This window comes from Delphinus delphis, chromosome 15, assembly GCF_949987515.2.
Source record: "Delphinus delphis chromosome 15, mDelDel1.2, whole genome shotgun sequence".
Classification (NCBI taxonomy): Eukaryota; Metazoa; Chordata; class Mammalia; order Artiodactyla; family Delphinidae; genus Delphinus; species Delphinus delphis.
The window spans coordinates 66223948-66248749 of NC_082697.1; the positions used below are offsets into that span (position 1 = coordinate 66223948).

Sequence of the window (24802 nt, forward strand, 5' to 3'; positions counted from 1 at the left end):
TGTTAGTTGTTGCTTTTAATATTTTCTCTTTGTTTTAAATTTTTGTCAATTTGATTAATATGTGTTTCTCCTTGGGTTTGTCCTGTATGGGACTCTCTGCACTTCCTGGAATTGAGTGAGTGTTTCCTTTCCCATGTTAGGGAAGTTTTCAGCTATTATCTCTTCAAATATTTTCCCAGGCCCTTTTTCTCTCTCTTCTCCTTCTGGGACTCCTACAATGCAAATATTGGTGCATTTAATGGTGTCCCAGAGGTCTCTGAGACTGTCCTCATTTCTTTTCATTCTTTTTTCTTTATTCTGTTCCGCAGCAGTGATTTCCACCAATTGATCTGTCTTCCAGCTCACTTATTCATTCTTCTGCCTCATTTATTCTGCCATTGATTCCTTCTACTGTATTTTTCATTTCAGTTATTCTATTGTTCATCTCTGTTTGTTTGTTCTTTAAATCTTCTAGCTCCTTGTTAAAGATTTCTTGTATCTTCTCAGTCTGTACCTCCATTCTGTTTCTGAGACCTTGGATCATCTTCACTATCATTACTCTGAATTCTTTTCCAGGTAGATTGCTTATTTCTACTTCACTTAGTTGTTCTTCTGGGGTTTTATCTTCTTCCTTTGTCTGGAATATAGTCCTCTGCCATCTCATTTTGTCTAACTTTCTGTGTTTGTGGTCTCTGTTCTGCAGGCTGCAGGACTGTAGTTCCTCTTGTTTCTGGTGTCTGCGCCCTGGTGAGTCAGGTTGGTCCAGGGGCTTGTGCAGGCTTCCTGGTGGGAGGAACTGGTGCCTGCCCACTGGTTAAAATCCATGAATTTCTAAATGCCAGAACCTGTCTGGTGTCATGGCTTTCATATAATAGAGGTGAACCTGTTATTTGAATTGTGGCTCTCCTATCTATTTGCTGATAAGTTATGGTTTCCATATCTGCAAATAGGGCTAAATAGTAACACTGATGTAAGTAAACATTGGCTATTCTTATTCTTTCAGGTATGTATGAACAGGGATTGTTTATTTGATGACAGTTAGGAACTCTAAACCAATGCCAATGGCTAAGTTACAACTAAACCAACTTACTTGTAGGGGCCAACTTGATTTTTCTGAAATACCTCGAAAGTTTGATCCACAAAGTCAGAAACCAGTTTTTCATCAGCATTAACAGTTCCAAGAATCAGATTATATCCTTTCAACTCTGGGAACAGGATAGATTCTACCTAAAGAGGAGAAACCACTTTTATTTTTTTTTTTAAAGATTTATTTTTTGATGTGGACCATTTTCAAAGTCTTTATTGAATTTGTTACAATATTGCTTCCGTTTATGTTTTTTGGTTTTTTGGCCATGAGGCATGTGGGAATCTTAGCTCCCTGACCAGGGATCAAACTCACACCCCCTGCACTGGAAGGCAAAGTCTTAACCACTGGACTGCCAGGGAAGTCCTGAAACGACGTTTAAATGTCACAAGACATCCACAAGACACAAGAAAGAAGATGACACCAAAATGTAAAGTCTCCTGCAATGCACTCATTTCCAGAGACATCAGCTGCATTTCAACTCTGTCTCTTCTCAGATGGTGCTGGAATCACCCCACTGTTCCCTTTACCTCTATTCTCTCTCCTCTTCCTCTTCTTGGATTACTCATCTTTCAAATTCTTGCTCCTTTCAACTCTCATGTCCTTAGAGAGTCCCCCCTGGGCCCCCAGTGGATGTTAGGTTTCCCTGCTTAAAGTTCACATTCTAAATTTATCCCACTTGGCACTCAACATAATTGCAATTAAATGAATGTGTAATGAGCTATTCTAGGTTTGTCCTGGGATATAAATACCATGAGGGTCTGGATTGTATCTGACTTCTTCACTATTGTGAAGGGCCTAACCAGAGCTTGGCACATAGTAAGTGCACATAAACATCGTGTGAGTGAATAAATACTACAGTGGTACCCCTCCCCACCACCAAACACTTGCCTCTCTAATGAAAAGCTACTAGAGGCATGGGTTCCAACTCAAACTCTGCCGCTAGCTGACTATGTGACCTTAGGTAAGCTACTTTCTCTGGACTTTAGTTTTCTCATCTGAAGAAAGGGAGAGATGTACTAGATTCTTCTCTCAGTTCAGGAGAAAAAGCTATGTCGTTATGATCTGAGGCACAAAAAGTATTTTTCCTGAGAATTCAACACTCCAACTTCTTAATGGCACATGTGTATCTCTGAGAATGTTCTCAGTTGCATGACTCATGCAAGCTGCAAGTCCTTGTTGGGGACCCATTGCCTTCCACTGCTCTCCCTACTAAGAAAGATTTTAGTGATCCGTCTAAGAAAAGACTCTTCAGAGGGCTTTACTGAGTTATGAGTTATATGCCGCTGATGAAAACGCACTGATTTAGAAAGGGGGAAAAGCAAGTGCAACTGATCTTTGTCTTCCCTCTTTGGACAATCCAAAGGTTTCTAAACCAGTGGAGAAGCAACTTCTTTGCTGTAGCCACACTGTAGGCAGTGTTTGAAAGCAGGATATGAGTGAAATGGCTTAGGGTAGCACAACTGGAGCATTCAGGCCTTGCAACAGATCATAGGTGGGCAGGATAAGGGATTATCTCTTGGGAAAAGTCTTCAATCGAAAGAACATTTTAAATGTGGCTGGTTCTCACTATGGAGAACAGTATGGAGGTTCCTTAAAAACTAAAAATATAGTTACCATATGATCCAGCGATCTCACTCCTGGGCATATACCCAGAGAAAAGTCTAATTCAAAAAGATACATGCACCCCAATGTTCATAGTAGCACTATTTATAATAGCCAAGACATGGAAGCAACCTAAATGTCCACTGACAGATGAATGTGGCCTACACACACAGACGCACACAGGCACACACAGACACACACACACACACACACACAATGGAATATTGCTCAGCCATAAAAAAGAATGAAATAATGCCAGCTGCAGGAACATGAATGGATCTAGAGAATATTATTCTAAGTAAAGTAAATCAGAAAGAGAGAGACAAATACCATACGATATCACTTATATGTGGAACCTAAAATATAACACAAGTGAACTTATTTACGAAATATAAACAGACTCACAGATGTAGAAAACAAACTTATGGTTACCAAAGGGCAATGGAGAAGGAGGGATAAATTTGGAATTTGGGATTAACAGATACACACTACAATATACAAAAGAGATAAACAACAAGGACCCACTGTATAGCACAGGGAACTATATTCAATATCTTGTAATACGCTATAATGGAAAAGAATCTGAAAAAGAATACATACACATATATGTATAACTGAATCATTTTGCTGTACACCTGAAACACTGTAAATCAACTATACTTCAATTAAAAATTTTTTTAAATACACCTTTAAAAAAATGTGGCTGCTTCTCCTATGCCCCACAGAGCAGTCTGTAAAACCGAGCCAAGAACAATAGTGCTCTTTCCAGGTAATTATTGTTACTATCTGCTTATCTCCATGGCTCTCTGATCCCAAACTTCTTGGTTTTGTCATTACCTTCAGTGCTTTCTCCTGTATACTTCTCCAACTTTGGCATTTCCCTGGCACTTTGAGTTAGAAAATTCTCCCATCAGGAGAGAGACTTACCAAAACAACTCCATTCCATAGGGGGAATATATAATTACATATATATAATTTTACACACGTATATATATTTATGTATATTTAATGTGTTTTATATATCTATATAATGATTATGAAAGTAATGCATCCCCTGCTAATGCTGTTTTAAATTCTGCTTATTGCACTTTCAATTTTATAAAATCCTTATCTCATCCAGCTTCCTTTTATTTATGTCTCTCATTCACCTCTTTTCATTTCAGTCAGTATTACAGATCCATGTTTTTCTCAGTTTTTTGCTAAGGCAAATATTTTCTAATATTTACTTTGGTTTCCTTTAGTAACTTTCTCACAAATATGCTTTCCTTTTGCAACTTGAGTACTACTTTCAAACATCTCATGCTGACGTTTTTTCCAACTTTTAAAATTCATCTTTAACCATAAATAAGACAGGACTGATAGGGGATGGAGTACTGTCTATCTGTTGCTGTTCTTCTTAGATATTCAACCTGAGGGACTGTTCTTTTAAAATGTCACTACCCAGATCAGAGGTAATACAGTGTGAGGGGTTCAGGGGGGCAGACTGTGCTATGGGCATCTCGAGATGGAGAATTCAGATCCGGGGCTGCTTTTTCTCATAGTCTAGTAGAATCATCAGCATTTACTTGGGCCTAGCTTTCAAACCTGGCACAAACTATGACCTATGACTATGTCTTCTTGGCATTACAACCCACTAAATCTACTACCAGCCCCTGCCAGGCTGTTAGCAGCAGCAGCCACATAAGCCCTGGGCTCTCCCAGCCCAGCTGCTTGCAAACCTTGCTGATCAACAGCAGTGAAGGGGAACTTGAGTGGTATGTACTTTAACTGTCTCCAAGCCCCACACTTATCCTTCCAAATTACAGGGTCTTCTCTTTCACTTCCTTCCTAGGGATACTGCTTGTAGGAGAGCTGCCCACGTTTCTTCCCCCTCTGAACATCCAGTTTTCCTGTTAGCCTGACTTGGTTTGGTTCAAAACCCCCAATTTAGAGTTCTCTGGTGAAATCAACTGGAACATGTGGCTTCACATGCTTCCCTACAAAGTCTGACTCTAATCATGAGCTCTTAGAACCCTCTAAGCACAGGACTGCAAAGAGAAGAGTGCTTAAGAGCATCCAAGCATCATACATAATGCATGGGGAGGGAGGGAGGGGGAGGGATGGGGAGGGGAGAAACACCCCGCAAGTCCCTTCCCTATGTGGGGCTGGACACCGGCCCTCTTGCCACACCAACCACCCAGAGGGGGCAGAAGATGGAATGCCAAAGAGTCACACTCATGTGGGTGATCCTGCCCAGTTCTAAAAGTCTGCTAATAACTGTCTGTAATCTGATAAGTGATGTCACCCTGGAAAGGAAACTTGGAAAAGGGCTTGGGCCAGGAAGGGAAGCTTTAATCTCTCCCCTAGAAGCCTACAGTGAGTTAAACAAACAAACACATGGAAATTCAAGAACTAAATTAGACACAGTCTTATGAAAATTCTTGGCAAAGTACACGGCAGTTGATCCATCATGAATTATTAACCCAGGATGGATATGGCTTGGGACACATCTGCCCTTTTGAGGTTGGCATCATGTGGGGAGCTCTACTTTCTCACAAAGTAACTCTTAGTGTCCTTGTTAATGGGATGTGTGGACATTTCTTGAAGGCCCAAATCCTCTTTCTGGGAGTCAAGTGGGTGTACTCAGGATGTATCTCCCAAAGTATCAATAAAACCCTACCTTGTACAAGCAGCCATTTTAACTATATTTTATTCAATATGTGAATAAAAATACAAATGAATAATTAAGTGAATACTATACCTTGGGAATCCCCCTAGAGTTCTTAATAATTTCCAAGAAAGAGTTGTGTATTAATTCCCAGCAGTCATCAAAAGATGGATTAAAGGCAATAATGGGCTCATTGACTTCAAGCTTGATCATGATCAGCTGAGGTATAAAGAACTCCATCTCTTGGTAGGGCTCCTCAAAATCATTCCCATCCTTCAGGAGACATAAGATACGGAAATTATTACAAAATGGAACCTTCTAGAATCAAGGGAGTGAATCTTACCCATTTATAGTACTACATGGGCACCAGAAAAGGAAATGAAAGGTACCATGCACTGTTCATATTTAAAATAAGGGCAAAGTATGGCTTAGCCCACCTGAGTTCACCCTCTCCCCCTTCTTCGAAGCTTTGATTCAGTATGTTTACTTTGCTTGGAAATTCCTTTGTCAGTATTTCCAAATCCTCCCCATCCTTTAAAATTCAGCTCAAAATCCCCTCCCCTGGGAAGCCTCCCTGTTCCCCAGCAAGAAATAATCTTCCACTTCTGAACTTCCATATTTCCACTTCCTTACGGTATTTTATCTTTCTCTCGTGAGATTTACATGCACATCTTCTCTACACTAAACTTAAGGGCAGGATCTGTCTCTGATCCATCTACGTCCTCCAAAATATCAAAAATATCATTTAGTACATTGTAGGTGCTCAATAAAAATTTGTTGACTGAATCCACAAGTATAAATACTTTATCTGTATACCTCACATGAAGTTGCTAATTAGCATATAGTATATTTTAGACACTAAAATTGTCAACCTTCCTGCAGTAGAAATATTGGTGTGGAGATATTTCTAATTCCCAACACAGGTTAGTAACACAAAATACCTTTCATAAACTACAGTGCCTAATGAAATTGGCATGGGGCAGCTGTAAAGTACTTGTCCAAGTAATTGATTCTAGAGATATCTAGATCGGTTTAAGGATTATTGATAAGCATTAGTTGAATGCCTACTATGTACCAAATACCCATAAATTTCTTTCTTTAAGATATAGGAAGACATTAGTTTTCCCTTTGTGTGGAATTTTAGAGTGAGACTTGTTCCCACATCTGAGTTTCTTCTGCTTAGCCAGTAGGTGATTACAATGACATGTATAGATTAGTCCACTGTAGAGTGCTAACAGTGCAGTCTAAATTCAACAGCATTGGTTCTACATCCTTTTGAGCAAAAGGGCAATTGTTCATTTTTACTCTATTTGTAAAAATGCTTAGAACTTAACCTTTTCTAACAGGCAATTTTAAATTTTATAGCTCTTTTTAAGATAAAATGGCACATAATATAAAATCCAAAAGAATATTCCTTGATCTCCCAGGTTATCTAAATTTAAGGGATGCTTTGAAAACCAGGACTTAGTGTTTTAGTTTTTATCTAGACTTCACTGAAGTAGTTTCATGAGAGAAGTTATTAGGTCAATAAAGCCTTTTGTTTTTAGAGGTACCCTTTCAAAGACTGAAGAACAAAAGCCAATATCTGCAATGAACACACCCAACAGTCCCTAAATATCAAGCCAAAAATTGATAACAAACCGTTTTCAACCCCTTCTTTTAATAGAGAGGATGAAAAAGTGACCACTCCCTCTACTGTAGGAGGTATGCGTTCCATTTTATTCAACCTTTCTTTAAATTTTCTTAATTTCTCTAGTTCTGTAGATTTTTACCAATATAGTAGGAGGTAATTATCTCAGGAAAGGTTGCTGTGTGTTTAAATAAATCATTTTTATAAGCTAATAATCACCTGATATGTGTTCAAATCAAGATCTTACTTTTTGGCTTGGCTAACAGCTGAGGACCTTACGTGACTGAATCCTGAGTCTATCTCAGTTGATTCCACTCCAAAGGGTCTACTGCTGGTCCCCTACATACCTTGTGTACCAAGAAAAAGGAAACGAGGTCCTTCAGAGACTTAATGACCAACTCCCTGAGCTGGAGTGACATGAAGGATGCAACAGAAGCAAAATATTCCTCAATGCGACGAGAGGAGCCATAGTCACTCTTGGGAGCAAAAAGGATCCACTGCTCCTTCTGGGAGACAAAAAGCTGGGCACAGGTGGGGATCCATCTGTAAAGAAAGCAGGGCGTCTAACTAAGAATCTCTTCCAAGCTCCAAGAAGTCCTCTCAGCCACTCCCCACTCCCCACAACAAGGCAGATGGCTCCTTTCCCATTAAGCAGCTTTGCAAATTGGTACTTTCATATCCCTGGCCACTTCACCTGCCAACATCCCTTTCTGGGGAAGACAGTAATAAGATTTGGATTGAGAGGCTATTCTCCCATTAGCAGTACCCAAGTGAACAGTCCTGCTGAAAGACGAAAGTGTCTATAGTTTCTTCATTATATTCAGAGATTGGGGTAAAGGGGTATAAGGAACTGGAATGTTCTCTCCAACTTCTCTCCCTGGCGGATGTCTGTTTTCTGATTGAGACTTTATAGGGGGAAAGAGAAAGAGGAGAAAAGGAAGGAAACTTGGGAGGAGAAACTCCAGTGTGGCAGTGGCTGCTCAGAAGTTGAGAGCAGAAATTAGAAAACCGAAAGAAGAAATGGATGCCTCATTGTTCCTTTCATCCTACTTCCCCCAATTTCTAATTCCCAGTGGGAACCACGGGCATTCGCACCCTATCACTTCTCTTTTCTGACTGCTAGAAAAGTACTATTCTAACAGTCAGAGAAGTACTGGTAATAGTCATAGTTGTAGATGTAATCATTATATTTAATAGCTACTACATGCCAGCTATTGTATAAACATTTTCTCTGATAATAAAAACCCGTTGGTAGGTATTATCACCATCATCTCACATAAGGGAATTTCTCTGGCTCTGGACACAGTCCTGCATGTATTTGCAAAGGAAAAAAGAATTAAGTGACTAAAAACTCCCATCCTTGGAACCCTGCAGGTATTTATCTGGGCCACCTGAACACAAGTCATTTAAATGCACTGTCCTATAACCCAGCAAGGCCTACAGGATTTCAGAGGGAGGGAACGGAAGTGGTACTCTTAACGAGGAATGGTAATGAGAGAGTTTCAAAAAGGCAGAGGAAGACCAGGAGTGAGGGTCAAAGATCAGTGTACATGAGGAGGCACAGAGGCTGTCGGGGATGGGAACATGGGAGGAAGAGAACAGAGGAAGATGTCAGTGAGAAGTCAGCAAAATCTGTGCACCCCCCAGGTTGGATACGTTGTCACTTCACAGAGTTTTTGATATTTATGATACTGTGATACAGCCCCATTCTGCGGCCAGATACTGACTTGTTGAGAAGAATTTGGCGTGCTTCCATGCAGTGTTTCTGGATGACATCCTGATATTCGTGAGGCAGCAGAGGTAATTTTCCCGCCAGTAATTCTGCTGTTCGAACAAACCTGAGGTCTTTAAATCTGCAGAAAGAGAGGGAAAAACTTCCTAAGCTAAGCAGATGCTTTATAACAAACTTTGTACGATGGGTTCAAAGGAAATATATTTTCATTTTTCAGTGAGAGGAGATATAAACAGATTAAAACGAATTATATCTGAAAAATCTGGGAGTCTGAGGAGGGAGTGGATAGTTCACAAGAACTCTTGCAAGGAGTAGATAAACTCAGCAGGTATTACTGAGCCTTCCTATGTGTCCTGCTCCGGGTAATCCATCTGGGGAGTGGGATTTTGACACTGACCTGGAATTTGGCTGGCTGGGAACTGGGATATCAAATGGACAAATCAAAGCTCTTTCCAACAGTGAAGACACAGAGGACAGGGCAAGCAAAGCACCACCTTCATGATCAAGTGGGTTCCACTCAATCCTCAATGTGGCCCCTGGGTGAGCTACTCAAAACAACTTGGAGGTCCACTTTGGTCTGAGCCCAGAAAACCCTATAGACCTGCCCCCGACAGCTGACAGGCTCACCGAGACACCCACAGCATCCCTGGCACAGCACCTTACATAGTACGGGTACTCAATAAATATTTGTTAAATGAAGACATGAATCTCTTCCTGCCCTCTCTGATGATAATCTTACCTTCTATTTCTCTCAGATTAATGGAGGTTCTGCCCTTTACCACACTCCGCAAGGCCTTTTTTAGCTTACAGGGCCACCATTTCTCTTCCTGACACCTATTCATTCATTTATTAATCAGTCTTTTAAATCATCAGTGCCTACAACTTCCCAAACTAGATCTTTGCTCACTTTCTTAGCTTGCCTCAGTTCTCGCTTCTCATTTTCATCATCCACTGTAATGACCCATTAGGCACTTTCCCTCATCCTTCTAAAATCCCGCAGTCTACATTTCTATTCCTTTTTGGTGGAGGTGGTGAACTTAGTCTTCATCTTGTCTGGCCAGTCACAAAGCACTGCTAGGGGAGAGCAGAATTTGAGGACCTCACTCTCCACACACTTTGATATCCAACTCCAGCATGGCCCTGGTCACAACCCGATAACTATGTTACTCATCTTTAGTTCAATCCTAAAAAACTTCCCACACTGGCCAGAAAAATCTACTCTTTCTTCAGATCACGACCCTCATTCTGGCCCCTAAACCCCTCACCCTTCACTGATCACTAGGTGACCTCTTTAAATGTTTAAAGCTAAATGCTGCAGGTCATATAAGAATATTTTTCTGTAGCATTTCCTTAACAAATCTTTCTCCTTGATGATTTTTTGGTTCAGCTGACAAAAACCTACATGATTTTGGTTCACTTTTGTGCCTTTGTTGCCTATATAATCTTCTTCAGGGAACCATGAAAAGCAAGTGATAAGAATCCTTCTTATAGTAGAAGCTATATGTTCAATAATTTGTCATCTTCACTATATGATCAAATTAGATTCACGTGTACATCCTCTTGGTACTGAACTTCTGGCAATTTTACCAGTCCTGTGACTGACTTTCTTGTTAATTTCTAGGTTAATTTATTTTTTGAGGCCTTAAACATGCTTGTAGTTAAAGCAGTATCTTCATTTATTGAACAACTACTGTATGCCAAGCACTGTTCTAAGCACTTCACCCAACAATCCCATGAGGGGAGTATTGTTATAATTCTCATTTTGCATATAAAGAAACAGGGGTCCAGAAAGCTTAACTTCCCCAAATCACACAGTTCATCAGAAACAGAGCAAGAACCAGAACCTAGGCTGTCTGGTTTCAGAGCCCACTCTATAAATTATTACTCTTCTATAAATTATTATTATATACTTCTGCCTCATCAAAAAATTACTTTTTTCCCCCAATGTCCTTACTAGCACCTCCAATGCCTTAGAAAACTGAATTCAGTTCAAAGAGGGAATGTGTTTATTTCTTATCATTGGTGGGCTCTGTCCTAGGTTGACCCCACCTGCAATTCCTTTTTAAAAATAGGTAAAACTAAGAATGTGAAAAAACAAGTAAGTTATCCAAGTAACAAGGCTCTCCAAAGACTAAACACATTCACAGCTATAGATCCTCCCCAAACAAAATATCTGAGGTACTGATTAAGTTCACCCAATCAAAATTACATAAACATACCGGCCTCTAATTTTTCTAATAAAAAACCCAGATGGTGGCAGCTCATCATTTCATTAGCCTGCCTTTGGTGAACTCTGGTGGCCTCATTCTCCCACCAGGATTCACACCCCTTCTTGAGGGGTTCATAAAAAAAATCAGTCTTTCTTCCCAGTGCAATTGATGAATGGATAAACAAAATGTGGTATAGCCATAAAATGGAATATTATTCAGCCACAGAAAGGAATGAAGTACTGATACATGCTTCAATATGGATGAATCTTGAAAACACGATGCTAAGCGAAAGCAGCCAGACATGAAAGGCCACGTATTGTATGATTCCACTTATATGAAATATCCGAAGTAGGCAAATCCATGGAGACAGAAAGCAGATTAATATTGCCAGGGGCTGAGTGGAAGGGAGAAGAGAGAGTGACTGCTAATGGGTACAGGGTTTCTTTCAGGGATAATGAAAATATTCCCAATATTTTCAGGAAAGTTGCCCAAATCTGTGAGTATACTCAAAATTACTGTATTGTACACTTCAAAAGGGTGAATTTTAAAGTATGTGAATAACAATTTAGGAAAATGAAAGAGAAAAAAAGTGGCTCCTGCCTCCTCTGGACTTCTACCAAGACCTGTGGTAAATTTAGTCACTGATGAATATAACTGAGACTACTGTTTGCCAACCCTGTGCTGGCCCTGAGTTACATAAAGGCATAACCTCAAAAAACTAAAAATATACATATAGAGTTGCCATATGAGCTAGCAATCCCACTCCTGGGCATGTATCCAGACAAAACTATAATTTGAAAAGGTATCTGCACCCCTATGTTCACAGCAGCACTATTTGCAATAGCCAAGATATGGAAACAAGCTAAATGTCCATTGACAGATGAATGGATAAAGAAGATGTGGTACACACACACACACACACACACACACACAATGGAATATTACTCAGCCATAAAAAGGAATGAAATAATGCCTTTTGCAGCAATATGGATGGAACTAGAGATTATCATACTAAGTGAAGTCAGTCAGACAGAGAAAGACAAATATCAGATGATATCACTTATATGTGGAATCTAAAATATGACACAAATGAACTTATCTATGAAACAGAAACAGACTCACAGACATAGAGAACAGACGTGGTTGCCAAGGGGGAGGGAGAGTGGGAGAGGGACAGAGTGGGAGTTTGGGGTTAGTGGATGCAAATTATTATATATAGAATGGATGAACAACAGGGTCCTACTATATAGCACGGGGAACTATGTTAGATAAACCTGTAATAAACCATAATGGAAAAGAATATGAAAAAGAATATATACATGTGTGACCGAATTCCTTTGCCATACAGTAGAAATTAACACAACATTGTAGATCAACTATACTTCAATAAAATAAATTTTTAAAAAGAATTTGGAAAGGAAAAAAACAAAAAGACTCAAGCCCCCATACATTTCATAGGCTAGAGAGAGTCAAAGTCGTAAACATATAATTATCATTCAGTGTGATACATTTCATAATGGAGGTCTAATTAACACCTACTTACATCAGGCACTATTCTAAGTACTTTGCAGGTATTAAATTAGTTATCCCTCCTACCAACACTATGAAGTAGGAAGTCTTATTATCCCAAATTTAGAGATAAGGATGTTGCTTACGAAGCAGCACAGCTAGAGGCGGACCTGAGTAGGCCGGCTCCATGTGAGTGCTCTTAACCAGTATGCTCCAGTGCCTACAGACAGGCACTGGGTGCTGTGAAGGCACAAAGGAGGGCCACTTAGCCCTGCATGGAGAGTTGTCACTTGCTGTTCGTACTGCACTCTGGGTCTGGGAAGTTTGTCATTTTACTTCAAGGGCAAGGCTACTCCCACATAAGATGATTTCTTATGTGTGGAAGCAATAAAGAAAGGGAAGAAGAGGGACGGGAAGCACTTCTTACTCGGTAAACCACAGCTGTTTCAGGCTGAGCATCATGGGGTTCACTGTGTGCAGATGGTCCTCGTTCCACTTCTTGGCATTCCTGTAGACACTGTGCCAGGGCACAGGGGCCCGGATCACTCTTTGAGGAAATGCTCGGGGGATGCTCTCGATGAACAGTCTTTTCCTCTCCATTGGATCCATGAGGATGTAATCAACTATAACCAACAGGGCAAACACTTGTTATGAAGCAGGGACCTTGAACACTCTGTGCTCTTAGCGTCAACACTTTAAAGGTAAATGTGCCTCTGTCCATTTACACTTGGAAATGCTCCCTCATTTACAAGGTCAGTGGTAATCTCCTGGGTATAACTAAATTGGGGAGGTTCCACTCTGTTGGTATGTGAGATATTTCAGGGAAAGCGGAATATAACTTTACAGTCTGGAGTACTTCGAATCTGGAGTCGAGTCCTGTTAGGATATCTAGCATTATGCATATCAGTGAATTAGTATTTGCTGATACCTCATTACTCATTAACTGATTTCTCACACCAAAATAGTTACATAAAAAATAAACACAATGGATGACATCAGATACCTATGAATGGAAATTTAGTGGCCAAATATTTCACGTGCTAAGGACTGGCAAAAGCGTCACAGAGGAAGCACCATTTAAGCCGGGTCATAAAGAATGAGTAGGATTTTGTCTGAAGGATAAGAAGTGCGGTTCCATGACTTTTGTATAATATACTCAAGGTGCTGCGAGTCATTCTGTGGCAGAAATAACAGGTACAAGTGGTAGAGTTCAAGGTGGTAAGACTGGAGAAGTAGGTTGAGGCTGAAATTTGAAGGGCTTGACATGGTTATCCTTATAAGTTTGGTTCTAGCCTATAGCAGACAAGGCGCCATTACACTGACACCATTAGAAGGTTAATTAAGAAATTAAAAATAACAACTTGGTAAGTATAGCTGTGTTCCAGATAAAATGGGAAGCTGGGGAACTAATATGATCACCTCTCCCCTTTGATGTGTTTCTCACATTATTCACCATCATCATCAAACATTTCCCAACGACCTACTGTGTGCACGAGACATGGGGCTAAATATGAAGGGAGGGAGGATTGATGATACATCAGCTGATGTCTAATAAGAGAGCTGAGACCCATAAGAAAGACAATGCCAGTGTTAAATAGCCAAAGAGAAACAGTGGCACGGGAGAAGTTCCAAAGTGGGATGAGCTGAAAGTAGAAACAAGAAGTGCTATGAATGCAGAGGATGGAGTCATCACTGAGGGTTGCAGAGATCAAAATACTTGAGGGAAGAGGCAGGTCTTGAACTAGATTTTAAATGTGAGTAGGCCCCTACTTCTTAGTGTTGCTACTTAGAGTAAGTAGCACCTGAGTAGCACCTGCATCACCTGGGAGCTTGTTAGAAGTGCAGAATCTTGGGCCTCTCCCAAACTCTACTGAATCAGAATCTGCACTTTAACAAGATCTTTAGGTTACATAGATGCACATTAAAGTGTGGTACGTACTGGTGTGGACATGAGTGATGGTGGCGGGGAGCATTTGGATGAAAAGTTCAACAGTGTTTTTGGCATTTTCAGAGTAACCAGGGTGAAGGACTGACAGAGAGAGGAAAGAAGGTGCCCTCCACATAGGAACCCCTGTCCCATTTATGCCCAGCCTTACCAATGCTTTTCTTGAGGCTACTGTAATAGTCATTTTCCTTCTCCTCCACAAGGACAGTCATCAGGGGTTCCAGGAAGGGACTTGTCAGCAGTGTGTTAGAAATCAGCTTTGAAATCCGAACCATCACTTCATCCTCCTGGGGGGCAATCATGTCTTTCTGGACTCCATTGGTCAAATAGTAATAGTATCTCTTCCGTAAACAAACCACCAACAAGAAAATGATCAACATCAATTGGCTAACTGCGCCCACTTGCCCACACCTGTCAGCCACCAAGGGACCCTGTTCATACAGCACCTATCTCCATCCGTCACTTGCTCCTGGGCCTGTGACTTCACACTCATTGCAATACATCATTGGCGAGTATTCCCCATGACTCTGGAGGAGTCAAACAAAGCCAGAGAGATCTCAGCGTGGTATAAGGAAGGACTTGTCCAACGCCACGCAGATAGGAACAGTGGAAGGAGGACTGAGGCCAGGGATGGAGGTGGCATTATCTGGTGAGCTTTAAGAAGAGGAATGACAAGCTCCTCAAGTGGACTCAAATAATTCACTCTCCTCAACAACAATGCTCCTATACAAAGAAAGCACTTGATCCTGTGGCTTGTAGCTGTCCATGGGGAAAAACCCCCAAGCCTGAGTGAGACTTGGGAGTTAGCTCTTCTAATCCAACCATGGGACTTTTGAGTTTAGAAAAGCCACACAAACACAGGAACTGAACAAAAATGCCCAGTGGGACCTGGTGACGTTAGGAAGTTTGGTTTATTTAGGGCTTGCCTCTAAGCTGCTAGATGGCTGAGTGGCTCTGGAAATGAATAATTTCAGATGGATAAGAAGCACAAAGTATAGGAAAGGGTTTGAAATCAGATTTGACCTTCAGTGCCAATTGTCTGTGGTCAGAAGAGGCTGAGCTTACATCTCTTCAACCTTAATACAGGACAAATTCCCAACTTCCCTCATTATAAGAACTGTGTGGGGTGAGGAGAGAGGCTCCTGTTAAATGCAGATTCACAGGCCCCCTGCTAGGGCATTTGGGACTTGTTAGCAAGCACCCCAGGTGATTCTTATTTTCAGGCAAGTTTGAGAAATGCTGTGTAGCTCCTAAGAGCACAGAGATGTCAGTATCAGCCAGACCTGGTCTAAGTTCTAGTTTTGCCTCTTACTGACTGTATAATCTTGAGCAAGTTACTTAATCAGTTCCCACCCCAATTTCCACAACTGGACAATAGGAATAACCATAGTCCCTAGGTCTTGAATGGGGTCAAGCACCTAGAGGGTTTAGCATGGACTTTTGCTAATAGCACATGCTCAGTCACTATGGGTTTTTATTATTAATCATTTTACTATACACTACAAATTCGCAAGCTATTTGTTCTTTTAAGACAGGGGTTTGGAAGCTCAAAAGTCTACCTGGGACCAAGCAGGTAATGTTAATAACTGAAAGTTGGCTGTACATAAGAAAATAATAAGGAATTGTGGAGACTGACAAACCAGAGAATGTATTTCTCATCTAAAGGAAGTGGCTACTGTTCTGCTTCAAATATTTTAATTTTTTCAAGAGAGGTAAGAAATCTAGCTTATGTGAGATTTCCTTTATTTTCAAAACACATCTATAGGCCAAATTCATCTTATGGTAGGGTTGCCGGATAAAATACAGGATGCACTAGGATATACTTATACTAAAAAATTATTCATTGTTTATCTGAAATTCAAATTTAACTGGTGTCTTGTTTTTTGTTTTATTTTTGTTTTTCAAAATCTGGCAACCCCAGCCTATGGGTCACCATTCCGTAACCTACATTCTACGAGGACCCAAAGGCACCGATTTCTAAGACTTACTAGAGCAGAGAATTCAGGCACGCACACCTTCATTCAGTAGTCTGTCACGGGGTCTGGACTTCAGTATTTTTAAAACATTCCCTAGGTGACTCTGCTGTTTTTCTCCAGTTTAGAATCACTGAGATGCCAAGAATAATACTTAGCAAATTGAGAGAAAGGAGGCAATAAGAATGTACCTCCAAGTCTGATTCAGTTGGTTTGGTTTCTTGACTTTCTATTTCCATCTCCTGCTGTAACATCACATCAATCTGTTCTTCTGGACTCATTGGTCTGCTTCCTGGGAGAGTCAAAGATGTCACCACCTCCGTCCTCATAGGTAAAGAGGTTGAGGTGCTGCGGGCCAACCTCGTCCTGAAAAGTAGACACAAGCTCAGTCCTTGGTTCCATGGAACACCTCATAGATTTGTTAGTGTTGGTTTTGCTTAGTTGGCTAATTTATTTTTATTTAGAGCCTCAAAAAATTGGATTAAGAGGACTGTTGGGGAAAAAAAACATGAGTAACTAGGTATCCAGGAACGCTTTAAAGTCAAGAAGCAGAGCATGGCTTTCAAGAGACCACAGCCTTCTTCGGTTCAGCCCAGTGTCCTGCAATCCCCTGTGCCCATAGGGACACCTTACCCAGTGAGATCCTCTTTGTCTTTGGGGGAGAACTTCATTTTCTTCTTGTTAGGCTCTGATGAGCTTTTATTTGCTAGAACAGTAGAGAAGAAAGACATCAGTGATGAGCAGTGGCCTTGGGCGGTCCTCTGTCCACAGGGATGCCAGTCTCAGGGTAGTGCAGGAGAACACTAAGCGGGGTGGACTTGGTGTGGTGGGATGACGCAGGTGATGTGGGCCCTGTACCACTAATTACCTGTGTGACCCTGAAGAAGTGACCATCACTCCAAGCCTCAGCTTCCCCAACTGTGAAATGGGGATGAGCATACCTTCTGTTATCCCATACATTGGACAAGTATTAATAATTGCTCAATTCACTCCCCAATCCTATATGCTCTATTTTCTAAACATCAGGTGTATTACTGCTTAATATTTTTCTTTAAATAGATTCAGACTTTTAAATCTAATATATTTATTTTAAAGGAAATATTATGATTATCACAAGTAGAAAAACCAGTATCATTTGCAATAAATATAATTATTGCAAATAGAAAAACTGATGTCATTTGTAATAAACAGAAGGTATTACAATAAATATCATTTGTGATAAATAAATTCAACAAGTAATATAAAACTCTACTATTATACTTTAACTGGATACTTGCTTAAGATTCTAGCCTAAGGAAACTAACATGTCATAGAGACATGTTAAAGACATACTAATATGAATTTGACATTTTGAGGGAATCAGAGGATTGAAGACTCTTGGTTAAGATGTATTTTGAGTTCATACTTTAATTTCCTCAACCTACTCCAAATATAATAATAGAAAAAATATTCTTTAAAATTAAAAAGACAGTGCATTGTTCGAAAAGATGCTCTTCTGTGTGGACTAAAAATAAACACATTGTGAACTAAAAGTCTTAAACTTGGCTTCTGGCTCCAGAAGCAGGCAGAAGTAGTTAGGTGTTTGATACCTGGGGGGAATAACAGAACCCAAAACATACCGTGATTGTGGGGACTGCAGGTAGGCTCACAGCATGAAGCCAGGGCTGCCCTACCCAAGACACGCCGAAAAGACAGCAACACTGTCATGCAGATAAAGCACTTGTTATCCTCAATTCACATGGTGGCCACAGAGAGCAAAGAAAGGCTGGGAATATCTAGGCCAAGCCTGACATCGCCTCAGGGACCAGATCTACAATCCCCAAACATCACCTTAGGACGGGAGTCCTAAGCCACCAATATAAGATCTGGTACTAATTTGGGGTCCAAGATGCCAGATGAAGGCATAAGGGAAAAAGGCAAGATTTTAAAAGGTATGTCAAAAGAATACACTGTTTGAGTACATTTATATGTGAGAGCAACCAAAACTAACCTATGGTGACAGAAATCAGAAAGTGGTTACCCTGGGGTGGGATGGTGTTGGGTAGAGGAAGGAACTGATGGGAAAGGAGCACAAGGGAACTTTCTCTAGTGATGGAAATACCCTATATCTTATTTGGGTGGTGGCTATATGGTGTAAACAATTGTCAAAACTCATTGAACTGAACACTTAAGATCTGTGCATTTTATTGTATGTGTATTATACCTCAACCAATGGGGAATGCATGTAGCAAGAAAGGGAAAAACTCTCAATATAAGTCTGCAAACTAAAATCCCATAACACATGAGAAAAACCAATACTAAGAAAGATAGCAAATAAACTCAAAAATTGAGGGACATATTTATAAAATGGAAATGATACAGCAATACTAATAATTCTCTAAAATAAATGTTTAAGATCCTCCAAGTGATTGATATTGGAAGGGCTATGTCCATGAGAATAGAATAATAAATTGGCAAGTGTGGTCCTCATAAATAGAACCAATTAGGAAATCTGAAAACAAAAAGATACTGTCATTAAAACAAAACCCATTCATTAGACACGTTAAACTCAAGACTGAACATAGTTGAAGAGCAAATTAGTGAGCTGGAAGATATATTTGAGGAATTCACCGAGACACAGCAGAGAGGATAAAGAAAAACATGATAATGAGTTTGAGACAGCAGGCAGATTGAAAGTCTCCAACACACCTCTAACAAGAACTACTAAGGGATATCCTTAAGCAGATATAGGTGTACCCAGCGGGACTAAACAAATTCATACATATAAAGTACTGTGGTAAGCAGCTTCCAAGATGGTCCCCAAGGATCCTCACTTCTTGGAATCATGCCCTTGTGTAATCCTCTTAAGTGTGGGCGGGACCTACCAACTCACTTCTAACAAAGAGAAGATGGCAAAAGTGATAGGATGTCACTTCCAAATTTAAGTTCTAAAAAGACAGTGGCTTCTATCTTGCTGGCACTCTTCTCTCTCTTGCTCTCTCCCTCATTCCCTCTAAGGGAAGCCAGAAGTCATATTGTGAACTATACTATGGATAGGCCCATATGGTAAGAAACTGATGTTTATGGCCAACAGGCAGTGGGGGATGTGAGTGAGATTGGAAGAGGACCCTTCCCTAGTTGCCTTTCAATGACTGTGGCCCTGGCTGACACCTTGATTGTACACTTGTGAGAGATTCTGAGCCAGTTAAGCCATGCCCAGATTCCTGACAGAAACTGTAAGACAACAAATGGTAGTTGTTTTAAACTATTAAGTTTGGGGGTAACGTGTTATGCAGCAATCAACAAGAAGCACATGGAGCAGTGCTTGGTGTATGGTAAATGTCATGCTAGCCATTACAGTCATTCCCATTTCAGAGATGAGGAGACTGAGGCTCCATGAGGTTACCCAAAGTTAGGTGCAGCAAAAGGTGGAGCCAGGACTAAAACCCCGGATTAGAAATCTCACTCCAAAGCCCTATTCTGAGTGGGTATGGCACACAGCCAGAAATACCTAATGGCAGCCCCTGAACAATCTTCTCCCTGGGGACGCTGATGGTGACGGGCTGGTAGACCTTCAGCAGGTCCTTCAGCTTCAGGTCCTGGGCCATCAAGGAGTAGTTGTTGGCAATGGAGTTGCTGGGTCCATTGTGGTGGTGCTGCTCTTTGAAGGGTGCAGCCAGGGTCCATGATGTGCGTTGCATCAAGGGTGGGTAAAGGCTGTGCAACATGACTGTCTACAAGGGAAGAAATGCACAGTGACACATGATGAGGGACATCACTCGGGGGGCCTGGGCTCCTTAGGGCCAGGCTCCACTCACACTGAGACTCATGGCATCCCACATGCCTTACACGGGGGCTCTACCTTCTGCACACTGAGTGCAAATACTTTCGGACTGGACACCAACTGTACTTCTCTGACCATTGTGAGCATGATTTCTGATGACAAGGATGACAGCTTGCTTTCAATATTCAGTAAATTTGTGATCAGATAATTTACATCTACTGTCTTTATGGCTATGGACGTGGCTATAAGGTAGAAATAACTGTTCTCATTTTACAGCTGAATATGGAGAAGTTCAGAGAGTTTAAATAATGCAGCAGGTAAGTGAGAAGGCCAGATTCTAACTCACCTTTGTGTTACTGCACAGCTTTCTCCCATGGTGCTGTAGCCTCTTCCAGTGGCAAAAATGACCAAGGCCTCTAATGCCACTTGTCAAGTCTGACTGTTTGCCCCCAAACTAGTACCAGCAGAAGAGTAGCAGCCAGGTGAACATACCTGATAGAGTTCAGATGGTTCCTCGTTAGAAGAAGCAGGCAGAGGCGGCAACTCTGGCCGCATCTGGGAGTGGCTCATGTGATGTATCGAGTCATTTTTGTGGATCTGTGGGAAACAGACACAAAGCCACTCTTCAGGAATTAGGAAAGATTTCCAAGCTTCTGAGGTTGATAAGGAGTAAAAAGGTCCTCAGGAAAGGTTTTAGGCACAAAGTTCTGCCATACAGCACCCTTCTCACCCCTATCCACTGTGTAGGTTTCATTTCTTACTTGTTAATGTCTCTCCTCTAGCATCTCCTCCTTGGCTACACTTCAGTGAGCAAATTCAGGTATTTTTTTTTTTTCCCCTGGGAAGAGCCCAAATCTGAGGGCACCTCCAGGTGCCCTACCCTGGGTTGTAATTAAAGGGGTTGACTTTAAGAAACTGACTCTTGCATTTCACATTGGCAAAATTCCAAATAGAAATTTGCTTATGCAGTGGCATAAGTAACTCTGTGCTTCCTGTGGAAAGAAAAAGTATCATTTAAAGAGTGTGGGCATGTAGGTCCACCATGCCATTCAGAGAGTGAGCCTCAGACAGAGGTGAACCCGTGGCTCCCACTGCCACTCTCAGTTCCCGGTGCCTTTTCACCTCAGAGTTGAAGGTGATTTCAGTGTTGAGCAATGCTGTGTGTGTTTCTGTCCTACACCCAGCCACTATAAGCAAGACAACTACTTCATCTGGGGCTGTGATGGAGGAAAACTTCTGGGCTGGACTTACTGAGAGGTGTTGCTACACAGCACTTTAAAGGTGGTTTAATGGATCTGCAAGTATAATTTTGGCTCTTTGTGATTTTTCACCTGAGGCAATGACTGTGTAAGATGAGACATTATTGGACAGATTTGATTTATCTGGGTCAGCAAATTAAGTCATGCAGGGTAACTGAAGGTAGAGACATAGGGGGTATATGAATCAGATATTAGCCATCCCATGCCCCAACCAATCCCTCACTGATGACTCAACCTCATAAAATAATAACATTAACAACAATGACATCTGCCATCATTCTAAACGTTATGCACCAGGCACTTAGGAGATTTTTTATACCCATGTTCTAGCTGAAACCAAGGCTCACAGAGGATAGGTAACACATACTAGCCACACAGAGGTGCTTTTATTTCTTTAAAGATTTTTTTTTTGATGTGGACCATTTTTAAACTCTTTATTGAATTTGTTACAATATTGCTTCCGTTTTATGTTTTGGTTTTTTGGCCATGAGCCACGTGGGATCTTAGCTCCCCGACCAGGGATTGAACCCGCACCCCCTGCATCGGAAGGCGAAGTCTTAACCACTGGACCGTCAGGGAAGTCCCCAGAGGTGCTTTTAAGTACACATCACTCAGCATCCCAACACACTGGAAATGGCAAGTATCACTTACACGGCAAATTACTTTGGGAATGTGTTGATGTTAAAATTAAACAAAAACATGCAAACTCTTAAACAAAACGCATACTGAGCCTGGGAGTTTTAAAAACATAATAGGTTCACTGATCTAATGGCCTAATTCAGTGGTTTTCAAAAATTTCAGACCCACTAACAGAACTTTATTAAACATGGGGATGCTCAGGCTCCACCTTAAACAAGATGACCCTGTTGTTTTCAGCTTAGCACTGTGCCTGTCTCTCTGCTCTTGACCTCAATTTCAAGGATCTAAGAATCGATGAATCATCTCCAAGAGCCTTCTCTTTCACTAGCGAAATTAATATCAGATCTGCACTGATGAGGTGAACAAAACGAAAAACTCAGCATCAACTTGAAAGGAACCTGGCCATCCAAAATGGGTACTATACCATCCAGATTTTGGCAGCAGTATTTTCAGGGAAATGAAGTCATTCATGGTTTCCTTCAGGATCCCAGATGTGACTGGGACATATACTGACATATACTGATTGATAAGTTAGGGCTGTCTGCATTTTGTCTTTGCAAGCGAGAAGGTTTTGTGGTCAGTGGAAATCTTTCCCTTGGCCTAGCTTTTAAATCTGTTTCAAATAAAACTATTCATTAAAAGAACAACAAGCAAACACCACAAATTTCAGACATCTTGAGTAAGTTACAGTTGAGGAGACTCTTTTGCAGTTGAGGAGAATATTAACATTATTCTGGAGGTGGCTTAGCATTCATGCTTCTGCTTATGGTTGGGGTAAACCTGATTTCAGCCCTGACATATACTGGGAAGTTACTCTTCCCAGCAAAACAGGCAGAATAGAGCCCTAGTGGACATAACTAGCTCTACTCCAATTTCTGTCCATGCTGTATAGTTTCCAGCCTGTGTCCAGGGTAGAGCATGTGATATAGGTCTGGTCAGTCAGAATACTCTCTCCTCCTAGACACTGTGATTGGTTCAGGGATAGGTGTGTAACCCAAGCTGGGCTAATCACAATCATTCCTGACACTTTTGGTAGTGCCATTGAGAAAGAGGTACTCTCAACAGCCATCTTTGCCTTATGTGAAAAAAGTCTTCCTTAGATTAAAGCCAACATAAAAGAAAGCAAAGCACCAGAAGGACAAAGACAGACTCCCAATGACATCAACTGGACCCCAGGATCCAACTTGGACTTCTCAATTTCTTGAGCCCATAGATTCCTTTTTGGGTTTGAGCCAGACTGAATCATATGTTAAGTCCCTCCATACTGAGAGATGGTCATCCAAGAGATAGACACAGAGGCAGCTGAGTCATCATATAAAGAGAAAAGCCATTCTTGGGATAATAAAGAAAGAAAACAACATTTTGCAAGAAAGCAAACTAGGCACTTTCCTGGTGGCACAGTGGTTAAGAACCCGCCTGCCAATGCAGGGGACATGGGTTCGAGCCCTGGTCCGGGAAGATCCCACATGCTGCAGAGCAACTCAGCCCGTGTGCTGCAACTACTGAGCTTGCGCTCTAGAGCCTGCAAGCCACAACTACTGAAGGCCGTATGCCTAGAGCCCATGCTCCGCAACAAGAGAAGCCACCACAATGAGAACCACACGCACCTAAACGAAGAGTAGTCCCCGCTCACTGCAATTAGACAAAGCCCGCACGCAGCAACGGAGACCCAATGCAGTCAAAAATAAATAAATAAAATAAAATAAATAAATTTATATTAAAAAAAGAAAGCAAACTAACATTGAGCATTTTGCAGAGCACAATGGAGAGAAGCAGAACCGCTGAAGAACAAATTAAACTTTAAGCTAGTTCATAGGCACAGACTAAGACTTATACACACAGAGCCATTAAACCATGATAGCAGAAAACAGCTCAGTTCATGGGACAGGGACACATGGGACACATACAAGATTAGCAGATCTAGAAATCAATTCATAAAACAAAGAGAGTTTTCTTGAACACACCTGGTTAAGAATCCTCTGTGGCACCTTCAAGGTGAAAGAGATGGAGATTTTTGTAAGAACTACCTGGCTACCCCAAAACGGTTTGTTAAAAATACTAATGCGTAAGTGTTCTCTCTGGTAAATTGCAGAGCATTTCCATTTCAGGGGGTGGGCTCAGTAATTATCAACAAATCCACTTTAATTTTACAAAGTTTTGGTTTAAAATGCTCCTCTGCAGTGTAAAATGCGCCATACACTTCAATGTATGGCAACGTAGTGGATCTTGGCTTCTCCACCAAGATTCTGGCACCTAGATGGGGTAGAACTGTTACTTTCAGGTGCTTATTTCTGACTACATGTGATGTTTGCAAGTCCTTCACGGAAGCAGTTTCCAAATGCTCACTTAAGGACCTGCAACAGCAGAGTCACTAGAGTCTTAGCTAAAAATACAGACTGCAGGGCTCCACTCCAGACCTTTGAGATCAGAATCTTTGGGAGTGAGGCCAAGTCTCTACATTTTCAAGATACTCCCCAGTATATTCTTATATATGTACCTCCAGTGCTGGGAACTGCTGGATGGAACATATGGTCTAATGGCCTTGAAAAGGAAGGGAAAGAAAGGTGTCTATTCCTGAAATTTTCTCAGCAAAACCTGAAGATGTCCAAAAGCCTAATTCAGAACAAAGCATAATTCAAGGACATTATTTGATTAACATATATGCCTGGTCAAGGAGATCTAACACGGCAATTGGTTTATGACTGAAACATCCCCTTCCCACCCACTTCCAATTTCCCTACATGTTGAAAATACTACAGGTATGAAAAAAGAAATACACCTTAAAATTCATACTTACCTTCTGAGATGAGCAATCCACATCACTCAT

General features: G+C 41.1%; 1 protein-coding gene across 1 annotated transcript in view; it reads right to left on the reverse strand.

The window, feature by feature from the left end:
• The window catches only part of DNAH3 (dynein axonemal heavy chain 3), a 188767-nt gene extending 163965 nt beyond the window's left edge, over positions 1-24802 (reverse strand). Inside the window, exons 1-11 of the mRNA XM_060033062.1 lie at positions 24773-24802; positions 20570-20674; positions 19793-20027; positions 16948-17020; positions 16506-16680; positions 14493-14682; positions 12824-13019; positions 8673-8798; positions 7293-7488; positions 5409-5588; positions 1070-1206 (exon numbers count right to left, since the gene is read on the reverse strand). Coding sequence (XP_059889045.1) covers positions 1070-1206; positions 5409-5588; positions 7293-7488; positions 8673-8798; positions 12824-13019; positions 14493-14682; positions 16506-16680; positions 16948-17020; positions 19793-20027; positions 20570-20674; positions 24773-24802 — 1643 coding nt within the window. The remainder of the gene's footprint in view (positions 1-1069; positions 1207-5408; positions 5589-7292; positions 7489-8672; positions 8799-12823; positions 13020-14492; positions 14683-16505; positions 16681-16947; positions 17021-19792; positions 20028-20569; positions 20675-24772) is intronic.